Source organism: Pavona decussata, unplaced genomic scaffold, assembly GCF_977016875.1.
Source record: "Pavona decussata unplaced genomic scaffold, jaPavDecu1.1 SCAFFOLD_27, whole genome shotgun sequence".
Taxonomy (NCBI): domain Eukaryota; kingdom Metazoa; phylum Cnidaria; class Anthozoa; order Scleractinia; family Agariciidae; genus Pavona; species Pavona decussata.
Genome location: NW_028145450.1, coordinates 1527501 through 1554081, shown reverse-complemented (window position 1 = coordinate 1554081; position 26581 = coordinate 1527501). Strand labels below are relative to the sequence as shown.

General features: G+C 39.6%; 2 protein-coding genes across 2 annotated transcripts in view; one reads left to right on the top strand and one right to left on the bottom strand.

Annotated features, from left to right (window-relative positions):
- Nucleotides 1–71: 71 nt before the first annotated feature.
- LOC146485264 (uncharacterized) lies at nt 72–23567 on the top strand. The gene is made up of 23 exons (XM_085103647.1): nt 72–233; nt 411–464; nt 1928–2054; nt 2731–2880; nt 3630–3690; nt 5992–6151; nt 7530–7668; nt 8613–8680; nt 9759–9890; nt 10267–10402; nt 10889–10962; nt 11606–11725; nt 12364–12453; nt 13368–13443; nt 14273–14321; nt 15329–15434; nt 16114–16309; nt 18015–18216; nt 19035–19119; nt 19697–19762; nt 20830–21104; nt 21912–21991; nt 22830–23567. The coding sequence occupies exons 2-23, from the start codon at nt 429–431 to the stop codon at nt 23204–23206; spliced, it is 2805 nt and encodes a 934-aa protein (XP_084959773.1). The 5' UTR covers nt 72–233; nt 411–428; the 3' UTR covers nt 23207–23567.
- Nucleotides 23568–24438: 871 nt separating this feature from the next.
- LOC146485263 (uncharacterized) overlaps nt 24439–26581 on the bottom strand; it is a 14871-nt gene continuing 12728 nt past the window's right edge. Inside the window, exon 13 of the mRNA XM_085103652.1 lies at nt 24439–26416. Coding sequence (XP_084959778.1) covers nt 26271–26416 — 146 coding nt within the window. The 3' untranslated portion in view covers nt 24439–26270. The remainder of the gene's footprint in view (nt 26417–26581) is intronic.

Sequence of the window (26581 nt, the reverse complement as noted above, 5' to 3'; positions counted from 1 at the left end):
AATGTATCGCGGGCTCAGATCTTCCATCGATTACAATGCTATTGATGGCTCAGCGGTTTTACCACCACGGTTGCCAGGGTCGTTGCTAGGAGAAAGTCAACTGTTTATGTCCTCAGTGGTGATCAGAACGGAGAACGAAGAGAAGGTTGTTTTGCGTTGTCTAAGCGAATTATCCTTGCGATCTTGGAAAAAATCACACGCTTTTACTCCAGCTTAACTCATTTTTTAGTCAGGTACGTACATTTCGTCAGCGTAACACAACAAGTTGGTAAATTCTCTTGCCGACGTTTAATGGCGTTCATTCAACTGATGCACTTTCGTCTCTAACTCTAGATGTTTGGCTTTTTCTTTCGTCGGTAACTATAGTTCATGATATGTCAGTGATATTTTTTACTTTTCTTATTTTTTAGAAACACCCAGAATTAAAAATGGTATCTGCTGTGGCAAATGGTCACGGAAATATGGTAAGTTGAAATCGAAGTTTGCAAAATTTAATTTATGATTAATTTGTACAGAAAAAAGTAATCTTTAGTCTCACTAGTTGCTCAACTAGACTTCGATTTATAGTTCTGATTGCCTGGGGTTTTTTTTTCAACGCTGCCGTTGCATTTTTTTTATGTAAACGCAATTTCATATACGATTTTTAAGTTTACGAATGATCGCGCTGTAATTGCATCTGAATGAAACAGTTGACAATGGCCTGAGATGTTTAAGCCATCTGTATTATAATTATGATCTCCAATATATATTTGGAGAAACAGCAACAAAACTTTACTGCAACAAACTTAAAAAATTTTTACAAAAATTCTTTCACCCTTGTGTAGCTGGCTAATTGAGGCGAGGGAAGAAGAAACATGGCCTGTGCCATTGATTGACTCTTGCAGGCCAGGCACCAATTTACGTTGCAGACAGTCCCTTGTGCTATATGAGCAAGGAGTGTGTGCTGTTGTTGTGAGAACTCACTGTATCGAATATTTTCAACCTTTTTATTAAGCTTTTGCATTACCTTTACATGGGCAGTGATGACAGAGATACAACTTACAACTTTTTTTGTTATTCTTAAGGACGGTGCCTACTATTGTTACTGTGCATGCATTCTGCGCATCTCGAGATACTCGGGTTTCCTATGGGTGGTGCCTACTAATACAGGGATAATTTTGCGCGGTTTAAAACTAAACGGAGAAAGCAGAACTTAGCAAGTGCTTTTGGTATCTCAAAAGAAAATTAGGGGTAACCATGCATTTTTCAGACTGAGATGATTTAGCTTCAATTTAGGAAAAAAATCCCATACATTGCTTTATATTTTTTGCGCTTTTCGGAGATATTATTGCTTAATTATCTCTGAAAAATGTGTGGTTACCCCCCCCCCCCCCTCTCCCCAATTTTCTTTTTGGATTCCAAGAGGCCTTGCTAAGATCTGTTTTTCCCGCATAGTCATAAACCGCAAAAAAATACTTCGGTATTAGTAGGCACCGTCCTTAAGGACGGTGCCTTACTGGTACAGAGGTATTTTTGCGCAGATTATGACTATTTGGGAAAAGAAAATCTTAGCAAGGGCTTAAGTGGAATCCAAAAAGAAAATTGGGGGTATTACTGTGAATTTTTTAGAGATGATTAAGCAACAATATTTCTAAAAAGTGCCAAAAATACAAAGCAATGTATGGCACTGTTTTCCAAATTGAAGCGTTATTATCTCTGAAAAATGCATGGCTATACCCCCAATTTTCGTTTTGGATACCTAGAGTACTTGCTAAGTCTGCTTTCTCCGCATAGTTTTAAACCACGCAAATTAATATCTCTGTATTAGTAGGCACCACCAATAGGAAACCTGAGTATCTTGAGATGCACAGAACGTAATTGCGCAGTAACAAAAGTAGGCACCGTCCTTAAACCAGTACTTTAACAGTCCATCATTGATTTCTTTCAGACTTTTAGCAGTCCTAGTGATCTCAAGGAAATTGAAGATAAAATAAGGAACGTTGTGAATGCCAGAAATGTGAGATTAACAGAGTACTTCAAGGATTTTGATCGGCTAAGAACTGGCTTTATTACAAGTAAGTTAGAGTAGTGTGTTGTAGCATTGATCCAGAAAATATTCAGGCATGGGAACTGGGTGAGAGGTGGGTGGGAACAGGGAGAGGAGGGGTCGAAACTGGAAGAGGAGGGGTGAGAACAGGGAGAGGAAGAGGTGAAGAACTGGGAAACAGAAGTAGGGATTGGGAACTGAAAAGATGGGGATGAGAACAGAGAGAAAAAGGATAGGAACTGGGAGAGAGGTGGGTGGAAACAGGGAGAGGAGGGGTCAGAACTGGAAGAGGAGGGGTGAGGACAGGGAGGAAGAGGTGAAGAACTGGGAAACAGAAGCAGGGATTGGGAACTGAAAAGCTAGGGATGGATGAGAACAGAGAGCAAAGGATTGGGAACTGGGAGAGAGGTGGGTGCCGGAACAGGGAGAGGAGGGGTCGGAACTGGAAGAGGAGGGGTGACAACAGCTGGGAACTACATGTATATTATAATAATCCCTTGTTGTGATGCCTATAATGTCTATAATCAAATGAATATAGGTTTGCCTTAATTGATTTTAATCTATAATTTCAAGTTTGTTTTAATACAAAGTAATGATTTATTTCAGTTCCTACAAAATATGTCTTTGTAACAATTATTTGACAAGACTATAGCACTAATAATAATAAATTGTGTATTTCTATATTCTTGCATTGGTTAATTCAGAGACCCAGTTTGATCGCTGCTTGGACCAGCTATTTGGAATTGTGCTTAGTCCAGAGGATGATGCAAAGTTGATGGAAAAATATGGCAGCTCTGATCCAAAACGTAGAGGAATGGTCAGCTATTGCAAATTCTGTGAAGTGATTGGTGCAGGTAATTAATTTCTGGACTCGTCATTCTGCTGAGATTATTTCAGCGTCTGATGGTGCCTTTAAATTTACCACACCTAGCTGGAATTTTTTTTGTTAATCACAGCACACTAATTACCGTATTTATTCGATTAACCACCCACCTTCGAATAAGCACCCACTCTGAAAGCCCAAAAAGTTAATAAGTGCCCACCCTCAAATAAGTGCCCACCTACCCCCTCCCAACAAAAAACATTTCTGTACTAGCCCAGCGTGAAGTAAGAGGAGCATCAGTCGTGTTCCAAAGTTGTCTTCCAAGAATTCTTCCAAAAGATTGTTGTCCCTAAATAATTTAGCCTATAAAAACAGTCTTAACAAGCAAGATGAAAAGCCCGGTTAACTTTTAATAATTGTGGATTAGCGTAAATCAGCTTTCTCACCACCCGGCCAAGGTGGCTATAACACTTTTTAAGTTCAAGGCCTAATTTATTCATACTCAAAGATAAGGGCATGAATCTATACATGGATTGTACTCTGTTGAACAAATACGAACATACATATGTCATGTTTCAAAGTGTTTCTTACAGTTCAGTACATGTACAATTACCACTAATTGACAACTCAACAACACAAGCACTTTTAAATTTGGCTGTAAATGGTATATTTTAACAAACACTTATTACGATAATAATCATCATCATCATCATTATTAATTATTATATTGATAATGATTTTTCTAATAATTACATAATTATAATTATTTTCATCTTGCAGTGTTTAACCCTGGCCTTCTGAACCAAGACCCTGCCACACAAAAGATTGGGCCTGCTGCAAGGTAAATTTGTTTCGAATGGGGGTGGGGGGGGGGGGGGGTGATGATAATTATATTAACGGGCTGGGTGCCTAAAGGTCTGTGTCAATATTAAAGGGGACGTATCACGAAAATTTGCTGTCATTTCAAAACTCAAAAATGTTTGACTGTCAGCAGAAACAACGAAATAATTGTCAATTAAGTTTGTTTAAAATTATCACCCCAGTGCAATAAAACTGTCGATTAGTGCCTCTGGCCAGAGACAGAGTAGGCCAGTTTGGATTGAAACTTGAAAAATATTAGGCTAATGTTTTTCAAGTTCTCGTTCTTTTGTTTCCAAAATGCGCTAGAACAGATAACAAGTTGTTTCTTTCAAGAATTGAGTTGATTTCATTCCTCTCGTCATTCTAGAATTATTTGGCAGGTGATTGAAGGTCTAATATATTTCATCATTTTTAACAAAAGATATCAAAAACCCCATGATACTTCCCCTTTAAGGTTGTTTTTGTTTTTTATAAAAAAATACAGCTACAGTCGAAGCCCTATTATTAGTGGCCACCCTGTCGGAAATGGCAAGTGGCCCCTTAATAGCGGGTTTTATCTGAAATTTGCAAGACTGGCATGATAGAAAATGTGTCAATTTATTTGAATAACAACGCACTTGCAGGCTTGGGACAACTATTGGCCACATAATGCAGCCTAGCTCTTATTCAGAAATTCAAAGTTTCAACTTGTCTTACAATAATTGTCATGAACATTCTACATGTAAATCTCTGGTCACAATTCCTCAAAAACATCTAATAATATTTAGTCTCAGCTACAACAAGAACCATATAAAGTCCGTCGATATGTGTATATAGATTATAAAAAGCTAAATGGCTTAAAAGTGTGGGTTTTTTTTTTGGGGGGGGGGGGATTGATCAGAGTCAATGGGTTATACAGGTGTCTGTAAGCAACTAATTAAGCGGTTACCAAATAAAAATAGACAATATTATTATTAATGTAACTGCATGAGTATTTCAAAAGCTAAAAATGTGTTGTCACTCATGACTAGAATCGTAAAAAAAATGGGACGTTTCGGTTAAAATACCATAACCTTCTTCAGCAAAATATTATTAAAAACGGCATCCATGGTGTAAATGAGGTGTTTTTAAGAAGGCGAGAACCTCCAGGGATTGGCCAAGATTTTATACATGTCTGGAATGTGTATGTGATCGTTGATTGAATTTGGTTCGCTAATGGAATGCCACTCTTTCAAAACCAATCTGCAATAAGCCTATGAACAGTGGGGTTAATAGCATGAAAAGAAAAATTGGCGAGCCGGGCAAGCGGAGTGCGGTATGGGGGCTTGATTTTTGTCTTCGCCCTATACCCCACTTGGGAACCTGTTCACAGGCTAAGTCTGCGTGACCACTGGGATTACAACGGTCCATATTAATCTTTACATCGTTGAAATCAAGTTCATGGTTGTTTTGTGTTTTGTGCATGAGTATTGCTCCTACAAGGTATCAAAGGTAGCATCATCACTTTTATGACCTGTTATTATGGGAGACCCTCCACCCCGAGTGACTACGTTTCCCTTATAGAAGGGAGCCAGAGGTTGAAATTTGATCACCAGCTGTGAAAAAACTCGAGTTTAATAGTAAACAGTTATTTGTTATACGTGTACCTCCCAACTCAAATACGTCTTCCGATTGGAGGAGAACTACTGCCACATGCATATGCCAGGGGCCAAAAGTCAATTACTCCCCAATGGCGAACAAGACTCACTAATGGCCTAGGGAAATAACAACTTGAACTTTCGACTCGCACGTGATCAGGTTGTGCACCCTGAAACCGTGGCAAATTTGTGTGCTAGCCCGCATCAAGAAAATATATATTTTTTTACAGTCAATTGCCAGCTAAACGCTTTCAAACAAGGAACTGAGGAAGAAATTCAACAGCTTCTTCGGGAAAAAAAACTCGAAATAGATGTACTGACAAGGCCACCCACAATGCGGTGAAAACGTTGAGAGACTTCTGCAATTAGAGCAAATTTGGACAGAAGCTTTCAAGCCATTTTGCCATAGTCGTAAAGTGACACCTGAATATAATTTGCCCTATTTTTTGAGTTAGGAGGTATAACAAAACACTTAAAGACTGGCCCCACGGGAAACAGTGAGTTTTGTTTCCCTTCGACCTTTAATGTTCCCTGTGGTGAACATTGAGGGTCTTGAGGATTTACAAAACTCACCGTTTCCCGTGGGGCCAGTCATTAAGTACTTAATGTTAAAGCCAAAAGGCAACTTGTAATTGTTTCTAAAACTTTAAAATGTTTACATGCAGCGGTACTGTGGATCGGCGCCCTCTAAGTCCAGCATCTCTGTCAAAGTGTGAAAACCTGTTGATGCGATTGGCTGAGTTCTACAAATACCATGGAATTAACATCAAAACCTGCTATGCTGACTTTGACAAGCATCATATTGGCGTGGTAACAGAGAGCCAGGTAAAAAAGCGCTAGGTAGTCAGAGGTTATTGGCGATTACGTTTTAAGGACGGTGCCAGCTACTAATTAACCGCAGTATTTTTGTGCAGTTTATGACTATGCGGGAAAACCAGATCTTAGCAAGGGCTATTGGAATCCAAAAAGAAAATTGGGGGTAACCATGCATTTTTCAGAGATAATAACATCTCTAAAAAGCGTCAAAATATAAAGCAATGTATGGGATTTTTTCCTTACTTGAAGCTTAATTATCTCTGAAAAATGCAATTGGCTACCCCCAATTTTCTTTTGAGATACCAAGAGCATTTGCTAAGTTCTGCTTTCTCTGCATAGTTTTAAACCGCACAAAAATATCGCTGTATTAGTAGGCACCACCCATAGGAAACCCGAGTATCTCGAGATGCGCAGAACGTATGCGCAGTAACAATAGTAGGCACCGTCCTTAATGGAAACAAAAAGCACAGTGTTCGGAGTGAAAACATAGACTTGTCACAAGCCGACTTGCCATTGCACCGAAAGCCTGCGACTAGCAACAAAGTCAAAGAACTGGACTCCTGAGTGACGAAAAGAGACCTGGGAAAGTGATTGTCAAAGACAAGCGAGCTTTAGATTTGAATAGAGTCCTACTCGTACGCAATCTCGTGCTCGTACTTAAATCTAAACAGGTTTCTTTCATCTCGTCAAATACAATTAACGTAACTTTTCATTGTATTACTGGGGCCAGTTGTTCAAAGTCCGATTAAGCTTACACAAAAATAAAGATTTTCAAAAAGATTTTTGTCCCTCAGTTTTGACGTTGACTTGTCTTTACCACTAGCTTAACATTAAAGTTTAAAAAAAATTTACATGTAACAAGCGAGCAGAAAACCTCGGTTAACTTTAATCGTGGATTAACGTTAATCGCCTTTCGAACAACCGGGCCCAGGAGTATTTGGGTGCACAGTAGTTGTCAAAAGGCACCTGGCACACGGAGCATCCGTTAGTCTCAAAAATTAGTTATTTCTTGTTAGCTCACTTATGTATGAACATAACCCCACCCGAGACCTGTCTTTCGAAGTTGTAAAGCCCAAGGTCGGATGTTCGAAAGCCAATTAACGCTAATCAGTGATTAAAAATTAACCGAGGTTTTCATCTCGCTCCATAAAACACAATTTTAAGGGCTAATTGTAAGCTATAAATTGTAAAGAAAAGTCAAAGTCAAAACTAAGGGACAAAAATCTTGGAAGCATCCTTATTGATTAGTAATTAAACTAGAGCCAATGTTAACGCTAGCCCAGAATTATCTTAATCGGGCCCCGAATAAGTCGGTCCAAATGACGTTTTATGCTATTACTCAAGAGTCATATTTTGATCTACTCGGCCTATTTTTCGTTTTGTATAGTTTTACAGAAGTTTTCCCGGCTCACCTGATGTTACAACAGAAGAGACTGTTTTACTCGGCAAGAAATACCGCGACCTCACCCGACCTGGCCTGTGTAACTACTACAGTTTCCACGAGGATATCGAAAGAAAGCAACAAGGTAAAAATTGTTTTAGCGTGGGCTTGAACGATCGCGGATCAGAGGTACCTGATGGTTCGTTTTGCAGGCTGGGGGCATTGCCCACCTCAGAAGTTCGGATTCAATTGTAGAACAAACCTAGCGTCTTTTTTGGGGGGGGGGGGGATATGTCATCTCAAACTGTCTTAGAACCACTACATTGTTCAAACTAATCGCAAAACTCTAAATATTGAATTTCTTGCGCGACGCCGTTTTTAATTCGTTTTACTTCCATGTTCTTTTTCTGTTGAAGTTTCTTTGTATGAAATACAATGTAGTTGGCGGGAAAACCGCGTGAAACTTTGCAAAACGGCTTTTTATCTGAACAAGCCCAACACAGTTCCATAATAAAAAAAAAAAGGTGTCACCAAACTCGTTTTTTAGTTATAACCACTTCAAGTTTGGGCTATAGGAAACATGGGTTTCGGCTAAATAAAGATTACATTTATCTCAAATAAAGTTAAATTACTCACACTGAAGTAGTTTTGTGTCTTTTCTGGTCGTTTCTACTAGACTTAAATGGGAAGAAACGACCACAAAAGACAAAAGACTATACTTCAGTGTGAGTAATTCAACTTTATTTGAGATAAATGTAATCTTTATTTAGTCCGGCGAAACCCATGTTTCATACTAATATAGCCCATGCTTTAAACTAAATTTAGGGTCAGTTTTAACAAGTTATACTGTTGCTATGGTCACCTTTTGTCTCGAAAACGACTATAACTTATGTTAGCTGATAATAAGGGGTAGTATTGATCCATCAAAGTATAATAACGGAAACAGTTTTCTCGTTTAATTTAGTGCCCTGACGAATGCCAAAACTGAAAAAGCTTTGACAGCGAGGGGGTGGGTTTGCGTGTTTACAAAACCATGCCAAAGGCAAACACTTTTTCTCACTTTATACTTTGCTACTCTCTATTTTTTAGACTTAGCTGATCAAGAGGACTTCACAAAATATATTCCACAGCAGGACTTCATCGATGACTCCGGACGGGTGAGAAGAAATTTTGAAAGCTGAATGACACAAGCTACAATTTACCAAAATCCAAACAAACGTGTCGTTGATCGACCAAGTCGCAACTTTTCTTATTTTGTATTGTTCAAGGTTATCTCGTGCAAAAAAAATATGTACACGTATATGTTGTAGTTCAAATTTATCTTTGGTTTAAATGTTATCTTCTTATTGTTTTTGGGTATGGTAATGTATGATAATGAGTTTGAAACAATGAAAAACAAAATTTAAACCAAGGATAAAATTGAACAACAACATACACCACTGCAAAGAGCACCTCGAATTTACGGAAAAACTGAATTTAAGCTTTGTATCTCCTTGTGAAATATAAGTTGACTGTTGTTGTAGTGATGTTCAGCACCTACAGAATTGTGCTGATGTAAACTAGCGCTTTTTTCGGCGAATGTTTCATGTACTTCAGTCAACGTTTCGTAAAGGCTTATTTACACGTACGGATATCGATTATTGCACATACCCATATCGATTATTACATGTTTCGATATCGATTAATCAGGCGGATTTGGCCCAATTAATTTGACAAATAAGATGTTGTAATGATGTAAGAAAGTAAAAAAATATATATTTTATACGTACCATTTACACGTAAAACCGTCCGAAGGGGCGGCTGTTTTACCCTACTCTCCAAAAATAGCGTCCATTTACTGCGGTCTTTTCTTAAAAATTTCCCCGCCACGAGAGTCTGTATAACCTCGAACGCCATAGTTTGCCTAGCATTCATTTCCCTTTTTTGCGAGCCAGCACGAGAAGTGAAGATAGCTTTCGGGGAGAAGTTCCTTGGTAGCAGAGGTCTCTGACGCCGTCAGAGACCTTTGCTAACAGGGAGGGGGAGAAGGGGGGCCTTTTTGCGCTTCGTACTTTCACGAGCCTTCAGCGCTTTTAAAGAGAAAGCGGCTATGAACGCCAAGCTGGGTAGGGGAAACGAGAAAATGAAACGTCCCAAACTCTCGCTTAACAACGGCTGATGATGGCCCAAGTTTCCTTAAGAAACTTCCTTGGTCTGCTGGCATTCACATAATACATACACTCTTGTCGTCTTTAGCGCCCAGCAACACCAGGTTTGCAAGATATATTTGAGAAAATAAGGGAAGCTATTCACAAGAACGGAATACGCACCACGGAGTTCTTCAAAGACCACGACAAGTTAAGGAGCGGAGAAATCACAGAAAATCAGGCAAGTGAGCATGACACGATGAAGTTTAGGGTAAAGCAAACCAAGTCTCAAATAACCGCTCAGTTAGCTTTCATTTGAATGGGTCTGATCCAAAGATGCAAACAGTAAAATAAACAGCACCACAGGAACGTACTGCTCAATAGCTTTCATTTGAATGGTCACACTTTAGGATTTCATCCACAGACTCAAAAGTTAGAACCAATTTGTACAGCATAATAAACAGCACCACAGGGAAGTATTGCTCAGTAGCTTTCATTTGAATGGTCATCCACGCAGTCAGCACATCCGCACAACAAACGCTGTTGGAACGTCTCTCTTTTAGGATTTCACCCTATAGATTACAACATCTCACCTATTTTCTCCTCTTGTCTTGCAGTTTATCTGTGGTCTGAGTCTGTGTTGTGGAACTCAAGCCAATTTGTCCCGCGACGAGATACAGAAGGTTGTCGAAGTCTACCGTCAGCCGAACGGGCGTGTCCGATACAAGGAGTTCTGCGATGTTATGGAAAATGGTAAGTTGGCAAACAGACCGGCAGACGAACAGACAGACGGACCTCCAACGTAGACGTTCTTTGACTCGTCACGTCACGCTTTTCATTAGGAGTGCGTGACGTGTACTGACCGCTGAGTTGCTGCGCGACTCGTGATGAACTAGCTGGCCATTAACTATACACAGCTGTTTCCACAAAGGTTGTCCAAAAAAGCGTAAAAGCGTACGCGACAATGTCGAAAGGTAGTCTGAGAAATACCCAATAAATTTAAATAAAAGCTCAGAATCCATATTGCCCGTCATCTCAAGTCTTCGCTGTACGGGCGAGGCATTATGGATTCTGAGCTTTTGTTGGAATTTATTGGGTATTTCCTTTCGGCATTGTCGCGTACGCTTTTACGCTTTTTCTGGACAACCTTTGTCAAAACAGCTGTATGTTTGTTTGCAAATTTTCATTGTTGAGAGAAAGTCACAAGTCAATCGTCTCCCTTTTGCTTTCACTTTTCAGCGTTCACTGTACCAAATCTGGAGAAAAAACCTACTGCTGAAGTCTATAGACCACCGATGGGTGCACTGACAAAGGTATGGCTGTTTTTGTAGCTTTCTCTTTTCCTTGGAAAAGTTTCATTCCTCCTTCGTTTAGCTTTGAAATTAAAGTTTTTTTCTCCTCTCTGTCAAGAACCAAAACCCAAGTTATTTCCCTGACCGATCATATCCTTCAAAATTAAGCTTTTACGTTGAGTTTTCAATCGAGTGTCGAAAGTAATTACGCTTTTTATTCTGTCGCACGCGTTTTCCCGCGCTTGACGCCGGTTACATGTATTTGCCTTCAGTTTTGATTGGCTTATTAAACTGTTTACGTCAGTTACGATTGGTCAGAGTCAGTCGTTTTCGTTTTACGACACTTGATGGAAAACCACTTTATTGCACCCTGTGATTGGTTAACAAATTTCGCGCCACTTAGTTTCTCAATCAATGAGAAGCAAACCCAAAACTAGTCGTCACCTGCTAGCACGCGTTCTCCCGCGGTTTCTGTCGGTTACTTGTGTTGGCTTCGCACTCTGATTGGTGCATTGTGTTGTTAACGTCTGTTGCGACTGGCCAGGGAAATTACTTTGATTTACGACGCTCAGTTGAAAACCGCTTAAAGAAACAATAAGAATTCAAAGAAAACACTTTTTTCTCCCAGTAGTCATTAACTCATCGCTGTATAATTGTTTTGCAGGCGCCCAATATTCTTTCTGCTGAAGAGGAGCGCAGAGTAAATGAAGTACTCAACGATTTTGCTGAAACTGTACGCAAGCGAAGGCTAATGGTCTATCCTTATTTCAAAGACTTTGATAGGGTAAGTTTACAAGGAAAGCCGTCTTTCATTTCACTTTACTTTCGTTATTATTTTGTTTCATGGTGTGGTTCGTTCGCTTTGCTTACAAGGGACTGCTTGTCGTCTATGCTGTTGTTGTTTAAGGTCAATGCTCTCGTGACGTTAAGTTTGTAAACATTCATCTGGTCTCTTTTTTCCGCAGCCTCTGATTTAGTCTCTGAGGAGTGGAAACTTCAGTAGTTTATTAGAGACCTTTAGATTACAGAACGTGTACAAGTACGACTACGAGATTTGACTTCGAGTTTTTAGCGAAGTACTAAGAACAGATATATCACAGAAAGTTTCATTTCACTCTTTACGAACGACGATTTTGACGCAGTTGGTTTGAATGATGGTAGTCAAGCCCTTTCGTGTTTCCAAAAAGACGAGATCACCTACGTTTCGATGACTCGTTTTCGCCACTACGAGATTCTTACTAAAACTCGTAGTAAAATGACGACAGCTATCTCGTTCTCCCGCCAAAATGACACTGGTTCACGCGCGCGCACTCTTTGTTTATTGGAGAAACTCATAGTCGTACTCGTACTCGTACTAGAATATAAAGGTCTCTATTGCTTATAAATGATACAATATTCACGCTTGTTTGCTTTCTTTCTCAGAGTAAAGGCTACACTCGCGGTGTCACCAAACCCCAGTTCTCAAGAATGCTTCATTTCTTGTCCATCAACGTCCAACCTCAAGATTTGGCAGTAAGTACTACAGCCGAGAACTACTGGCTGTTAATGATTGGTTTGCTCGTATGCTGTAAGCGCAGGCATAAACGGAAAGCGCACACATAAATTTGCAAAGAGAAAGATTGGATAGAAAAGATAATCCTAAGGGGGCAATACACCTAAATTTGAATGAAATTTGAAGAGGTTTTAAGTAGGGATAGAGGAAAGAAAATGATTTTTGGAACACCAACAGACAGTTGATACCCACGCAAGAGCACCCCAGGTTGCTAGTGGACCAACTTGGTATCCGTCTATTAATTATTAACTACAAATTCCAATTTTAAAACTTCACTAAATCTTCAATATTTTTTATTTCTCTTAATATTTATCAATCTTTCTAGAAAAACTACTCCTCTCAAATATACCCAAAAATTCACAAAATACCCCAATACACAGATTCACGATATGATGAAAGGGTTTTTGGATTGCTTGAAACGCGAACGAGATATTTCCATTAAAGCCATGTCAAGTGGCGGAAAAATGACGTTCAGGTGTGACTCCCCCTTAAGATTACTGAGGAAGATTTTTCTTCGTACAAAATGTGTTATTAAATTTTCTAGCTAAATCAGAATATTAGATGAAGGTATTAGATAACTGAACGACGCTTTAGAAACGTGTCTGTTAGGTGTTTGATACTGTAAAGAGCTGCAGAGCAGGTAAGAAACGATCTGTTAGAGTTGCTTTCAATTGAGTTTGGTAAATAAGAACCAAAGTAATTAATTACTCAGCCAATCACAACAGACGCAAGCAGCGCAATGAACCAATCAGAATTCAAAGTAAATACATATAACCGGCGCCAAGCGCGGGAAAACGCGTGCGAGCGAGTCAAGGTTGCTAAGACTACTTATAAGCGAGAAGACAACTGAAATCTTGAACGTATCTTTACACAGCTTCTCTGCAAGAAATTCGAATATCCAGTTGGAGGCGATATTAACTACTCTGCTTTCATCCAAGCCATCGATTCAGGTAAAATTTTCAAATGCTTCTTTTTTTATTTAGTTTTATATATAATGTAATAAAAGGAGTGTCCTTACGAATGTCTGTTGTCCGTAGCCTAGCCTCTAACGTCCTGTTGTTCCCTTAACCCTTTAACCCCTAATATCAAAGAACAAATTCTCCCATCTTGGCCCCATACTTTTCTTATGAAAGTACTGGGAAGAAGTTATTGAAATATCAAGTAAATTCACCTTGGATTATCATATTCTTAATTCTCATCACCTCAGGGGTTGAATAAGCATTGGTAATACAAGGAGAAATTTGATGCTGATCACTGTTAGGGCATAAAGGGGTAAACAAGAAACTTTGCTCCACATTGTCTCTTTCTATCTGAAACAAGATCAACACGCGCGCGTTAGACAACCGATTTTTTTTAGTACCGATGACTAACTGTATGAATATTGCGGCTTATTATTCAACACATTGTAACACTGCCCAAATATGGTCATGGTGCACTGAATATCCTGCGATATTCGTAATTTCGTGTGGCGGTGAGAAAAATGAAAAAAAAACCAGTTCGTCTCCAGCTTTTCTGCAATAAAACTGTGCTTTGTTTTTAATGTGTTGAACAATAAAACAATTATCCTCCTCAATCTTGCGGAGTATCCCCTAATTTTAACCAACTCGGCTACGGCCTCGCCGGCTAAGTATCAGGCGATATTCTGCGCGAGTTTGCAGGATAATTGTTAAATGTTCGTACTCGTTTCGCGTGTAATTCGAACAGTGCAAAGTGCAGTGGGATGATGATTCTTTTGTTTGGTAAATATTAATTGTCTGTTTGTCTTTACTCTCTGTTTAGAGTACACTGGAACGGCCACCACTATCTCAGACTTCTCACAAAAAGACAAGTAAGTTAAATTATTTTCATTTGTACGCACAAGTACTCTTCATAGTGATTTCCAACACAGCCGATCATCTACAATTCCAACCTCGTTCCCAGGCGGGAAGAGGAGAGACCCTGGGAACGAGGTTGCTGCAATTTGATGTTCGTTTTAAACCGTGGGCTTGGATACAGTGGATTGCAGAGCTCTCAAGCAGCTAAATTGGGCTGAAAAATTATATTGCCGTCGTTTTTCCCTCACATCGTTGTGGGGATGTTTATGTGAAAGCAGTTTGGTATATATATATTTTTTTGGGATTCTCAACACAACCAACGCACCCCCACCCCACCAAGTCATCATTTACAACGAAAATGTAACTAACCCACTCGGGTGAGCTGTTTGATAGTGTCTTTTTAGTGAAGATTTCCACAAGACTGATTTCAGGGATACTATCAAGTTTGCATTCAAATGACCAGCTCCTAGTTGGCTTGATAGCTCAGTTGGTAGAACACTGCACGGCATCGCAGAGGTCATGGGTTTGAATCCCGTTCAAGTCTGAATTTTTCCAGGCTTTCTTTTCGCAACCGCTTCAGTTGCGAACTGAACTGCGAGGACGCTTTCATTCGAAGTTCCTTTGTAGTGTTCATATTCATTTGCTCATCATTCACGGGAAAATTACGAACTCACAATATGACCAGCTCCCAGGTGGATTGATAGCTCATTTGGTAGACAATGCACCGGCATCGCAGAGGTCATCGGTTCAAATCCCGTTCATTTGAAGTTCCGTTATCGTGTTTATATTCATTTGCTCATCATTTACGGCCGGGTATATTACGTACTCACATTATGACCAGCTCCCAGTTGGCTTGATAGCTCAGTTGGTAGAGCACTGCACCGGCATCGCAAAGGTCATGGGTTCGAATCCCGTTTAAGCGTGAAATTTTTTCAGGCTTTCTTTTCGCAACCGCTTAAGTTGCGTAAATAACTGCGAGGATCTTTCTTCTATTAAGAATTAATGTATTATTGATCTTCAGATCCGCCAGTGAGACTGAAGAGCCTCGGCCGTTGGACCTCAGGACAGTTGACAGGCAGGAGCTGATTGATCGCATCAAACATTACGTGCTGGTCAACAGACTCAGGGTAAGTCTACTATTGTTCTATCACGAATGCTGTTATTTCATTGGCTATATATGCTATTCACTATACTTTTAACAATTGCACTGTAAACTCGAGCCGTGTTTTTAGGGACCTCGTCAGTTAACGTGTACGTGATTGAACACGAGTACGACTTTCAAATTTCAAACCAGTCACATCCCCAGAACTCGTGCTCCTTCCCGAAACAGAACGTTGCATTTAGTGGAATATTAATCAAGATTTCTAATAAAACAATAAGATTATTCTCTTGCCCTTTCTATGCGTGAAAGTTGATTGGGTTTGCGCCCTCGTCAGGTATCACGTGACCGAAATCTCGAGTTGATAACTGTAATCCACCATACGGGAAAAGATGGCGGCTGTACATTTTTCCACAATACCTTGCAAACCTAATACAGCCTATAGGCACGTGGAAAGCCATATTTTTGCATAATTCGTCCCTGTACTAGCTTTATTGTGTATGCTAGGTTTGAGGTTTTTGAAACTTTTATGTTCTTTTATTTAAGCGGTTTTATTGTTTTCGTACGCTGAGAATTGTGTTAAGGTGTACCAGGCGCCATCTTTTTCAATACGGTGGATTGTTACATATGTAATTGGAAGTCGTTCGAACATGGCAGTTATCGTTGTGTTCCTTCTTGACGCGGCTCTCTTGAAATTTCCATCCCAGGTGGAGGAATATTTTCAAGACTTCGATCCTCTTCGTCACGGCTCGATTAGCCGAAGCATCTTTCGTCGTTGCCTGAGCTTGATGGGCCAGCCAAACCTTACGGAGGAACAATTTGAAGTTCTCGCCTCGTACTACAGAGACCCCAAGATACCTGGCAATGTTATGTGGACTAAATTCCACACTGATATTGAAGTTGGTGAGTCACTAGCTATGCAGGGGAGCAGGGATGGCGCAGTGGTGAGAGCACTTGCCTCCCACCAGTGCGGCCCGGGTTCGATTCCCGGACTCGACGTCATATGTGGGTTGAGTTTGTTGTTGGTTCTCGTCCTTGCTCCGAGAGGTTTTTCTCCGGGTACTACGGTTTTCCCCTCTCCTCAAAAACCAACCATTTCCAAATTCCAATTCACCTCGGAATCTGAGGGCCACAGGTTTTTCAGTCGTAGCAGACGGTTACGTGTCACACTCTTTTAACAAAATTGGTTTACTTTTTTATGCTAAGACCCTATCCAAGCCAATACTTTTAATTCTTCGGTGTCCATCCACACTAATCCAAGCATTCTCATCCGCATAAGCTGTGTCACAGTTGCCACTACTGGGCTACATTTACAAATAAAATTTATGACATATATGTATCAAAACGTCACAAATCAGTTGCCCATAGTTTGTTTCTATCGGACGCCAACATAAGAGCAGTTTTCAATTTAGTGTCGATAGTAATTCGTGAGTGTTTCTTTGTCATTGTCGTAGCTTTTTTGTTTTTGTTTTGCTACGCTGTTATTGGTTAGTAAAACTCGCGTGCGTCACTTTCTCAGCCAATGAGAAGCAAAACCAGATCCAATCGTGCCTCGCTCGCACGCGTTTTCCCGCGCTTGCTGCCGGTTTCATGTATTTGCTTCGATTGCTGATTGGTTCATTGCGCTTCTGTTGTGACACAGTCTTCAGAGAAAAAACTTTGCTTTTGGTTTTACAACACTCAGTTGAAAAGCTCCATCACTTAACGTTGAGCTCTCAGATGGAATAGTTCCCGTGAACGTTACATCGGTAGAAAGTCTATAAAATTGAACTCTTCTAAAGACCTTTGATTTGAAGGATTTTAGTTTCGACTCATCATTTAGTGTGTTGAGTTTTGAGGGTCTACCAGATTGTTACTGTTAATTCATAACTTTAAAGTAATCTTTTCTCGCTTTTAAGATGCGCTTTTTGGTTTGTATGCAAACATGACGGAACCAGCTATCATCGGTTTTAAATCAAGTGGTTAATTAATTTTCATCCGCCCACACAAACACTGCTTTTTTTTTTTTTCAGTTGAGAACCCTTACCCGTACTTCAATAGGTTTTTTCCTCGCGTTCATACTACTGTGCGTTGGAAAACTTATTTTTCGTTTGTCCAAGCACGTAGCAAATCACCCTTCCATTGTATATCGTTGTTTTGTCTCTTCACGTTAGGGTGCGTTCGATTGACCCTATTCCGGAATAGGAATACACACGACGAAGACAAGAAATCCCTCATAAGATGCTTTTGGAGTCACTGGAGTACAAGACAACTCTTTAAGTAGCATGTGTCAGCGACAGTTTACAGAAATGGCTTCCCAAATTACTTAAAAAGAAAAATCTAACAGCTATTCCGCTTATTCTTATTCCGGAATACGGTCAATCGAACGCAACCTTGGCAATGTGTTTCCACTTTCGAAAACGCTTACTTTACACCCTTCCTTCCGTTTAAAAACTTTCATTTTCTAGGCTTTGTTTTTGTTTGTTCGAGATTAAGCAAAAACAATCGCCTTTATTGCCGTCTACACGAATGCGCTTTGTTCTTTGCAAATGTTTACATAAGAGCGTTTTTTTCTTTCGCTTTAACTTCAGTTGGTAGTGTTCACACTTGTTTCATTTTCTTACCTCAGTGTTCACACGGCGTGGACTGGAGAAAACTCCAACATACGAAGTTCCTGCAATGGAGACTTTCCAAATGAGTAGGCCTGGGGCGAGCTCTGATCGACCAACGCAGGAGGACGAGGAGTTCCTGGAGCGAATCACACAACGCATGCGCCGGAAACTGATCGAGCAACGAATTCTCTCCAAGCCATGCTTCCAAGATTTTGATAAGTGAGTTGACATGATTTGATACATGTGTTAAATGAATTGACAAAATAATTACAGCCGATATTGTTTTGTATGCAGACCAGGATTTCTCAAAAGTGATTCGCTATTGTATTCAACGCTGTGATTCCACCTAAGTATCCGGCCTTCCTAATGGGAAGGGAGGGTTCCTCTCTTCCCCTCCCTTCCACCCCTCCCCCCAAAAAGCCTGATACTAAGATGTCACCAGAAAACTGTACTGAATTTTTAATAATGATGTGTGACCAAGTGAAAATCAAGCTACATCGTTGAGTAAATATCGACTTTGCCTTATCGGTCATTAAATCATGGCCAGCGAATTGTGCCTGGTATTCGCGTGCTGGTTTAAACTCCCGCGATTTCAATTCGCATGCGCTCTCGACGATCTCATGAGAAAATAAAATGGTTGATTTCATCAACTGGGTTGATAAAGTAATTTGGCTTCCGTAAAGAGATTCTAGAGCTCGCGTTTGGAGCTGGTCTGTGAACAAACTAGCGGAATATGTCACAAGTGTGTACTCCATAGACCCTATGCATTTTGATATGCTTTTGTCTGCATTCAAATTAGCCTCACTAGCTTTGTTCAAGGTGAAGTATTCTTTTGTTTTTGGACTCAAGAACTAGTTTAGTAAGGCTAATTTGAATACAAAGAAAAGAATATTAAAATGTGGGCCATTTTTGTATAGGGTCTATTTCCAGTGTCGCGAATTCAAAAAACATAGGTTAAGTGCGCATGTGCAAATGATGTCATTCAAGAGAAACTAAAATATGAAAAACTAAATTATGACCTCGTTCATCATCTACAGGCATAACAATGGTCACGTGACGAAGATCCAAGCCAGTCAATGTCTGCACACACTGGGGCTGACGGATGATCCAGAAGAAATAAAGGTAATAAAAGAGACTGCTCAATAACACAACTGAATAAAAAAATAATGCCAAATAATAGTTTACTCAACATTGGAATACAGTTACAATCACGTGAAAGTACTACTCAGTAGCTTTTGTTTGAATGGTCACACTTTAGGATTTCATCCACAAACTCAAAAGTTAGAGCCACCTTGTACAGCATAATAAACAGCACCGTAGGAAAGTACTGCTCAGTAGCTTTCATTTGAATGGTCACACTTTAGGATTTCATCAACAAACTGAAAAGTTAGAGCCACCTTGTACAGCATAATAAACAGCACCGTAGGAAAGTACTGCTCAGTAGCTTTCATTTTTGCCTTTCTAAATATTGGAAAATATACTTCCCTGACCATGAAATCAGCCTTGCTCTTTTTTTAGATTATTCATATGAATGGTCACACTTTAGGATTTCATCCACAGACTCGAAAGGAAGAGCCACCTTGTAAAGCATAATAAACAGCACCACAGGAAAGTACTGCTCAGTGGCTTTCAATTAAATTGTCACACGTCTCAGGTTTAGTCTCTCATATGGATAATATTTGTGTTTTTTCCTCTTCAGATCTTGCAGTCGAGGTACTCAGATGATATCGGCTTCAACTATATCAAGTTTCTAGACGATCTTCAGGTAGGATACAGAAACGTATATGAGACGCGTCTGAAACGCGTTTATAGCGATATGAGACGCGTTCGAAACGCGTTTATAGAGTAAGTCTTCAACGCCCTTGTAATAGACCCTTCTCCAAAATGGCGGCGACAGATTTGAATGCGTTAAAATTGAACTGAATGAAAAAGTGATTCCAGCACTGGAAAGAGCACCTTTATTTTAGTAACCTTGCAAAGTTTCAGCATATTAGGTGTTATATCAGCTTAAGAATGTAAGATGAAATTTGACAAATTTACAGGTATTTGTATGACCGGGGGTATACGTCATGCACCCAGTCATACAAACGTCTGTAAAGTTTTAATTTTTCAACTTACATTTTGCGCGTTTTATGACTATGCTGGAAAAGCAGATCTTAGCAAAGGCTATTGGAATCCAAAAGAGAAAATTGGGGGTAACCACGCATTTTCCATAGCAGTACGCAGGATGTTTGTCCTGACTATATGGTGACTATATGGAGGGTTAGGGTTAGGGTTATGTGGGTGACTATTTGGTACCTTACCATGAATTACCTCTCGGTCCCGAGATGCGCAGAACATATGCGCAGTAGCAAAAGGAGGTACCGTCCTTTACTTCACATATCTCAGCACAGGCCACATTAACCACCCGTTATAGACGGTGCCTACTAATATGAAGTATTTTTGCGCAGTTTATGACTTTGCGGCAAAAAAATATCTTAGTATGGGCTACTGGAATCAAAGAAAATTGAGGGAACGGGGCATTTATGAAAGATAATTGAGCGACAATTCTAAAAAGTAGTAAATTACAAAGCTTTGCATGGCGGGTTTATTTTCTTTTTACCAAATTAAAGCTTTATTGTCTCTGAAAAGTGCATGGTTACCCCCAATTTTCTTTTAGGATACCAAGAGCACTTGCTAAGTTCTGCTTTCTCCGCATAGTTAAAAACCGGGCAAAAAATATCCCCGTATTAGTAGGCACTACCCATAGGAAACCCGAGTGTCTCGAGATGCGCAGAACGTATGCTCAGTAACAAAAGTAGGCACCGTCCTTATGTCTTTTCTGTCTTGCAGCCATCGGACAAACCAGAAATGAAGTATCTTCAAAGATTAGAGGAGCTCAAACTAACAAACCAGAAATGCCTTCCCGATCTGGGCGACGATAACATCGACAAAATCATGTACAAAATTAAGAGCCGCGTGATGAAGGAGCGAATGAGACTCAACGAATTTTTCAAGGATTACGATAAACTACGCACTGGCAGAATTCTCAAGACCGTCTTCCCAAGAGCCATGGACCTGACTTCGCTGAAGCTTACTAAAGTCGAAGTGCAACAGCTTATGGACAGGTGAATTTTGAAACGAAAATATCAGAGTTGAGTTCACATGTCTGGGAAAATTTCAGACGATCGGGGATTTCGCTGGCAAGATGTCACCGACTTGTGAAAACACGAAATCGCAGACATCCCTGATCATGTGGAATAGTCGGAGATAAAGCCAGAAAACCCGGAACGTTTCTGTCTTCCCGACGCGTCCCACATTTCTACGATTTTCGGCGATCATTGCCGACAACTTAAAACTTAAATGTTGGCTGTCGGTTGGGGGGGGGGGGGAGGGAGGGGGGCATCGGTGATCGTTAAGATTGGTACCAAGCGTCTCAAAACCTTACCCAGTACAACAAAAATCTGGGAGAGTCGGGTAACAACGGAGGCGCTGATCATCTGGGATTTTCCCGACGTATGAAAGCTAACTGTTGGCTGGATTTAAGCATGACCGGATAGAACAATTACATGTAAAACATGATCTAATTTGGTAATAAACTTGACATGCTCCATCATTAAACATTTCAGTTTCAATAAACATTAGGCAAAACTGTCGCAACGTAACTGTCGACCAGTGACGGACATTCTTTCCAATGAGTGAAATTTAGTTGAAGGCCAAAAAAAAAGTCATGTTCCATACCGAAAACCATCCGAAGACTTCCGAACATTTTCAGTGACGGCCCGAAGATTTCCCGAAGTCTTTCTAAGGTGATCCGTGATTTCTAATGACATTTCCCTCACTTACTTAGAGGTATTTGAAAGAAAAAAATCGTCAACGAGGGTTTAGCATTTGCTGTATTGTAATGTAATATTGTTTTATTATTTATTTCCCAGATACTCTGCCTTTGGCTACCCGGACTATGTGGACTACGCATCGCTCGTGGACGATATCGAGTCCATTTTCACGTTAAAAAGTACGCCATTTTTATCTCTCTCTCTTCCTTTGTTACTGTATTGTCTTCACCTGTATAAGCAAAGTGCAAGGAGTTTTCGAAGCCTCTTCAAACATGGAAATTTTTGAAGACAGCATTTTGATCTAGAAGACTTAGTATCACGTTCTACGACAAACCGTAAACAAAGACTTGCCCTTTGCCGTCCGCAGTATATGAATTTTTTTCTTCGTAAGCTTACTTTAACTCAATTGAAGCTATAACTTCGTGCGTTGAATCGGCAAATGAAAGGCGACAAGAGTGGAAAATGGCGGGAAAATCTTTATCAAATGGTTTTAGTCTGCAATGCAGGCGTATTATTTTGGGCGAGCGCTATAGCCTCCATCTTTATTTATTACTTTATTTATTTATTTATTTATTTATTTATTTATTTATTTATTTATTTATTTGTTTATTTATGTTATGAATTTATTTATTATAAGTAAAGGTTTAGGATATACATAGGCAAGTGAAAATAAACGAAATAGAAAAATAAAGTCAATGTCAGAAATGGTTCACCAAAATCAACATAATATCTGAAAATGTAACGTCACGCCAATAGTTTTGCTTGAATTGAGTCCGATTGGACATTGAGAGATGGTGTTAACTCTCTAATTAGCAACATTTCGTTAACTAAGCAATCGAACTTGTTCATGCACTTCTTAAGGACAGAAAATATCTATCAAGGTCTTTAGGGGCATTATGGTGTTTGTTAAGAAGATGCTTTCTATTACTTCGAGTTTATTTATTTATTTATTTATTTATTTATTTATTTATTTATTTATTTATTTATTTATTTATTTATATTTGTTTTTCCCCATAGATCTTGAAAAAGCCCCGCTAGTCGTACCCGTCCAGTTTCGCCCCAACCAAGAAAACGACGGCAACAAACTGTCCACTGAAGAGGAGCAAGTCCTGGAACTAGTCATGCACCGATTGGCTGACCGCGTGCGTATCCGCCGCATTCAAATTTTCCCGCTGTTTGAGGACTACGACCGCGTACACAACGGCACTGTCTCTCAGATCCAGTTCCACCGCGTGCTGAGCGAGCTCGATCTCGGCAGTCTGGTGAGCGCGCGGGAATTTCTGGTGATTAAAAAGAAATTTCTGGTTGTCCTTGGTTACAAGCACGACTTCAACTATATTGGTTTCTGCGACATGGTCAACGACTACGCGAACTTCGAATATGGAAAGCCATGAACTAATTGTTTCGCTTGTCAATAGATATTTTAAGTTTTCATTATTTTTTTTTTCCTTTTTTGAAGACTTTCATTCAGCAAAGTCTGATTCCCTAAGCATCTTCCATTGTCCAAAGGTTTCTGAGAGAACCTTAACTTTATTGGTTTTTGTTATGTGGTGAATGCCAGTTAGCTAAGTTTGACTTTATGAAGCCCAAAACTTGATTTTGGAACTGCTTTGTGTATAGATGAAGAATGTTTTCGAATGCCTCATTCTTGCTTTTCTTGAGAAAAAGTTTGTTGTATAATGAAAATCCGTATAGCGTTTATAACTGTAAATAAAATGTATTTTATTCAATAAACGCGTTTCCAATAACCACAAATGTGAGGTCAAGAACACTTTGTTGCCTGGAGAAAATTTGTTCTTTCCGTCTTTTTTTCCCTTGAAAATAGTTTCATCCGCAAAGTCTTTGAGCCCAAATACTCTTTTTTTTTCCAAATTTGCTGACTTTATCGTTTAATCTAACATACGTTCAGCTTATTTTGATTTTACCGAGGGTAAAAACCAGTGAAAATTCATTTATCCATCTGTCCGTTCTTCCGTTGGTTCGTTCATTCATTCAAGCTAAGCCAACGTAAAGATACCGTAAAGAAGAATGGAAAGAGACTAAAGATATTCCCTCTTGAAAAAAAAAACGTCAAATTAATAGACACTAATGTGGCTGTGTGGCAAAGTTGACAACTTACCACACAAACGTTTGTCAGTTTTAGTTGCGCCGTCTGTTAGTTTGGCGGACGAATTTCACCTAATCAATGACGAAGCACCATTAGTTCTTCCGACCCATCATCTTCCCTAAAACTTTCATTTCAACGTTACAGCCGAGCCTCGTTCCCAGTTGCCCTTGAAGCGCCGTCTAATGTGACGTCACCCTTGAGCTTTGAGCTGATCGAGGAAACGGGATGAGGCCCGGGAGCGAGGCTTGTTTCAGCCCAGTTCTTAGGCGTTCGGGTATTCTACGTTCGTGCAGTGTCGTCTCCAGAAAACCTATTTCATTTTCGCGCCAACAATGAGGAAAGAATGAACGTCTAAGAACTTGGCCGTTTTCGTGCTGTCGTTCTGTTTTTTGTTGTTGTCTTTGTTTTTTTGTGTTTTGTTGTTGTTGTTGTTTTTGTTTGTTTTGTTTTGTTTTGTTTTTTGTTATTTATACTGTCAACTAACGACGAGGGCAAGAACTTTCAGATAAGTCAGTGAAAACGGTTTTGAAAATTTATTTATTACATATTTTTTTTATATATTTTTAAACTAAATTTAACTATTCTTTACATTTTTTTAATACAAATGTCTTTTTTAACGATTTAAGATGGCTTTCAGCCCACTCGTAAAAATTTAACAGTAAAATTGTACAGGAATGTGGGATTCGAGTCCTACATTTATAAATTACTTCTTTTCAAGAGATCAGCAGTGGTTATATAGACTGACACCTGTAAATCAGGTGGAAATAAATATTTCGTGGAATGCCTTCTTGAGGCCTTGACGTTACTCAGGGACGCGGGCACAGTAGCAAACATAAACGTAACATGAAGATAAGAACTCTTGAGTAGAACCTAATTTCAGGTTGGAATAAGTAATGAGCTAAATTGGTAGGAGTGGCGTTCAAGTTTAAAAAGCAAATGAAAAATTTACCATTGTAAGCTCATCTCCACAAAACTTTGAATTTGATCATTTCACGTTGTTGTTTTGTAGAGGACGGCAGAGAATTGTACCAAAATTTAAAACGCACGCACAGAGTGATTGTTTTTCCTCCTTAAACTTCTTGTTTTGCGGCGTTGTCGTTGCCGTCGCCGTCGTCGTTGCTTAAAAGTTATTTAAGGCAAATCACTCGGCTATGTCCGCTGATGTTATCGTGTGCACTTTCACTATAGAAGTCCACACAAAATTGAAAAACGTTTAACAGCAATTGATAAAGTCCAATAAAAGAACAACAAATCGTAAGGTATATATCCCTAATCTTATAATAAATTCCTTCCCACTCGAATGAACTCTAAATTTTTCGTGCCAAATGGGCACGTAAGTCCTCTACAGTCTATGTTGGCAGCTGTGATGTTTAGCTCGTTCCATAAATAAGTTTCTTTAAATAACAAGCGGTGGCACTGAACGTTTCATTTCGGTGGAATATCTGTTCAGAAGGGCATTATTCACCTCAAAAATTCAGATTAAATTGTGAAGAAATTAAAAATAGCGTTTTCTCTAGCAAAAGATCTCCGCAAACTTCCGCGACGCTCCTTTCTGTTTTCGTTGCCCACGGGCTGGAGGGTAGGGGGAATAAGTCGTTAAATTAAAAGTAAAAAATAGCCAGCTAGCATCTTCGTTAAGCCGTCAGCAGTTAAGAGCCCATTTTACAGTTGTGCTTAGTGACCTGGTCTTTGACTGGAATCGAGGCTGGGGTGTCTTTGTTCTGATGCAAACCTCACTGTTTTTCATATGTAAATTCAAACTAGTTAGCATTAGAACAGTATGATCTACATATGAAAAGAAGTGAGGTTTGTATCAAAACAAGGTCACCTCCAGCCTCACTTCCAGTCGAAGACCAGGTCACTAAGAACACAACTGTAAAATGGGCTATTCGGGGAATAAGATTAAGTTAAGTTCGCTAGAATTTTTCGGCATTTTGACTCGGAGTCGGAAACAAATCACACCTGTGCGAGCTTCTAAAATGATGTGCGATAGTAGGAAACATCATTTTAACTATCTTACTTTAAAGTTCTCGTTGAGCTGCCCTGAACACTGAGGTTTCAACCAACAAACGCTGTAGACTAGATTGCTTACTTTGAAAGCCATTTAGACTCCGTTTCTTACATTAATAAGAACGATTCACAATTTTCTTTCCGACACGAGCGTTTTTCTATGACTGGAAGCGATCTCAGTGCATTTAATAACAACATGTTTATAACTTAATGGTCGACGCCTTTAAGATTTAATAATCCTCTTTAACTGCACTGACAGAAAATCTCCGACCATGTATAAACTGTGAAATTCGTTTCCAAATCTTCGCTATTTACAATCACGTTGCCTCGCTCTCGTGCTCTCACATCCAGTGAAATCTGGGCATGTGCATACTGGAAAACTGAGTCACTGGCCGGCGGAACGCGGAGCCAGGTCTTTCAAGGTTGAAACGTAGTCCCTTCTCTCCGGGTCTTAGATGTGAGAAGTTTGCCATGCTTTCTTGTACAACTGAAATAAAACGATTTAAAAGTTAAGTTAATTGAAGGACGTTTCTCATGCAATCTTGTGACTTCGACTCGTTTCCTGTGTTCATAAGCTGTAAGCTACCACTCTTAGAGGCAAACACAGTGTCATGAAGTGGCTTGTTGATTTTTAGTATGTGGATGAAATCCT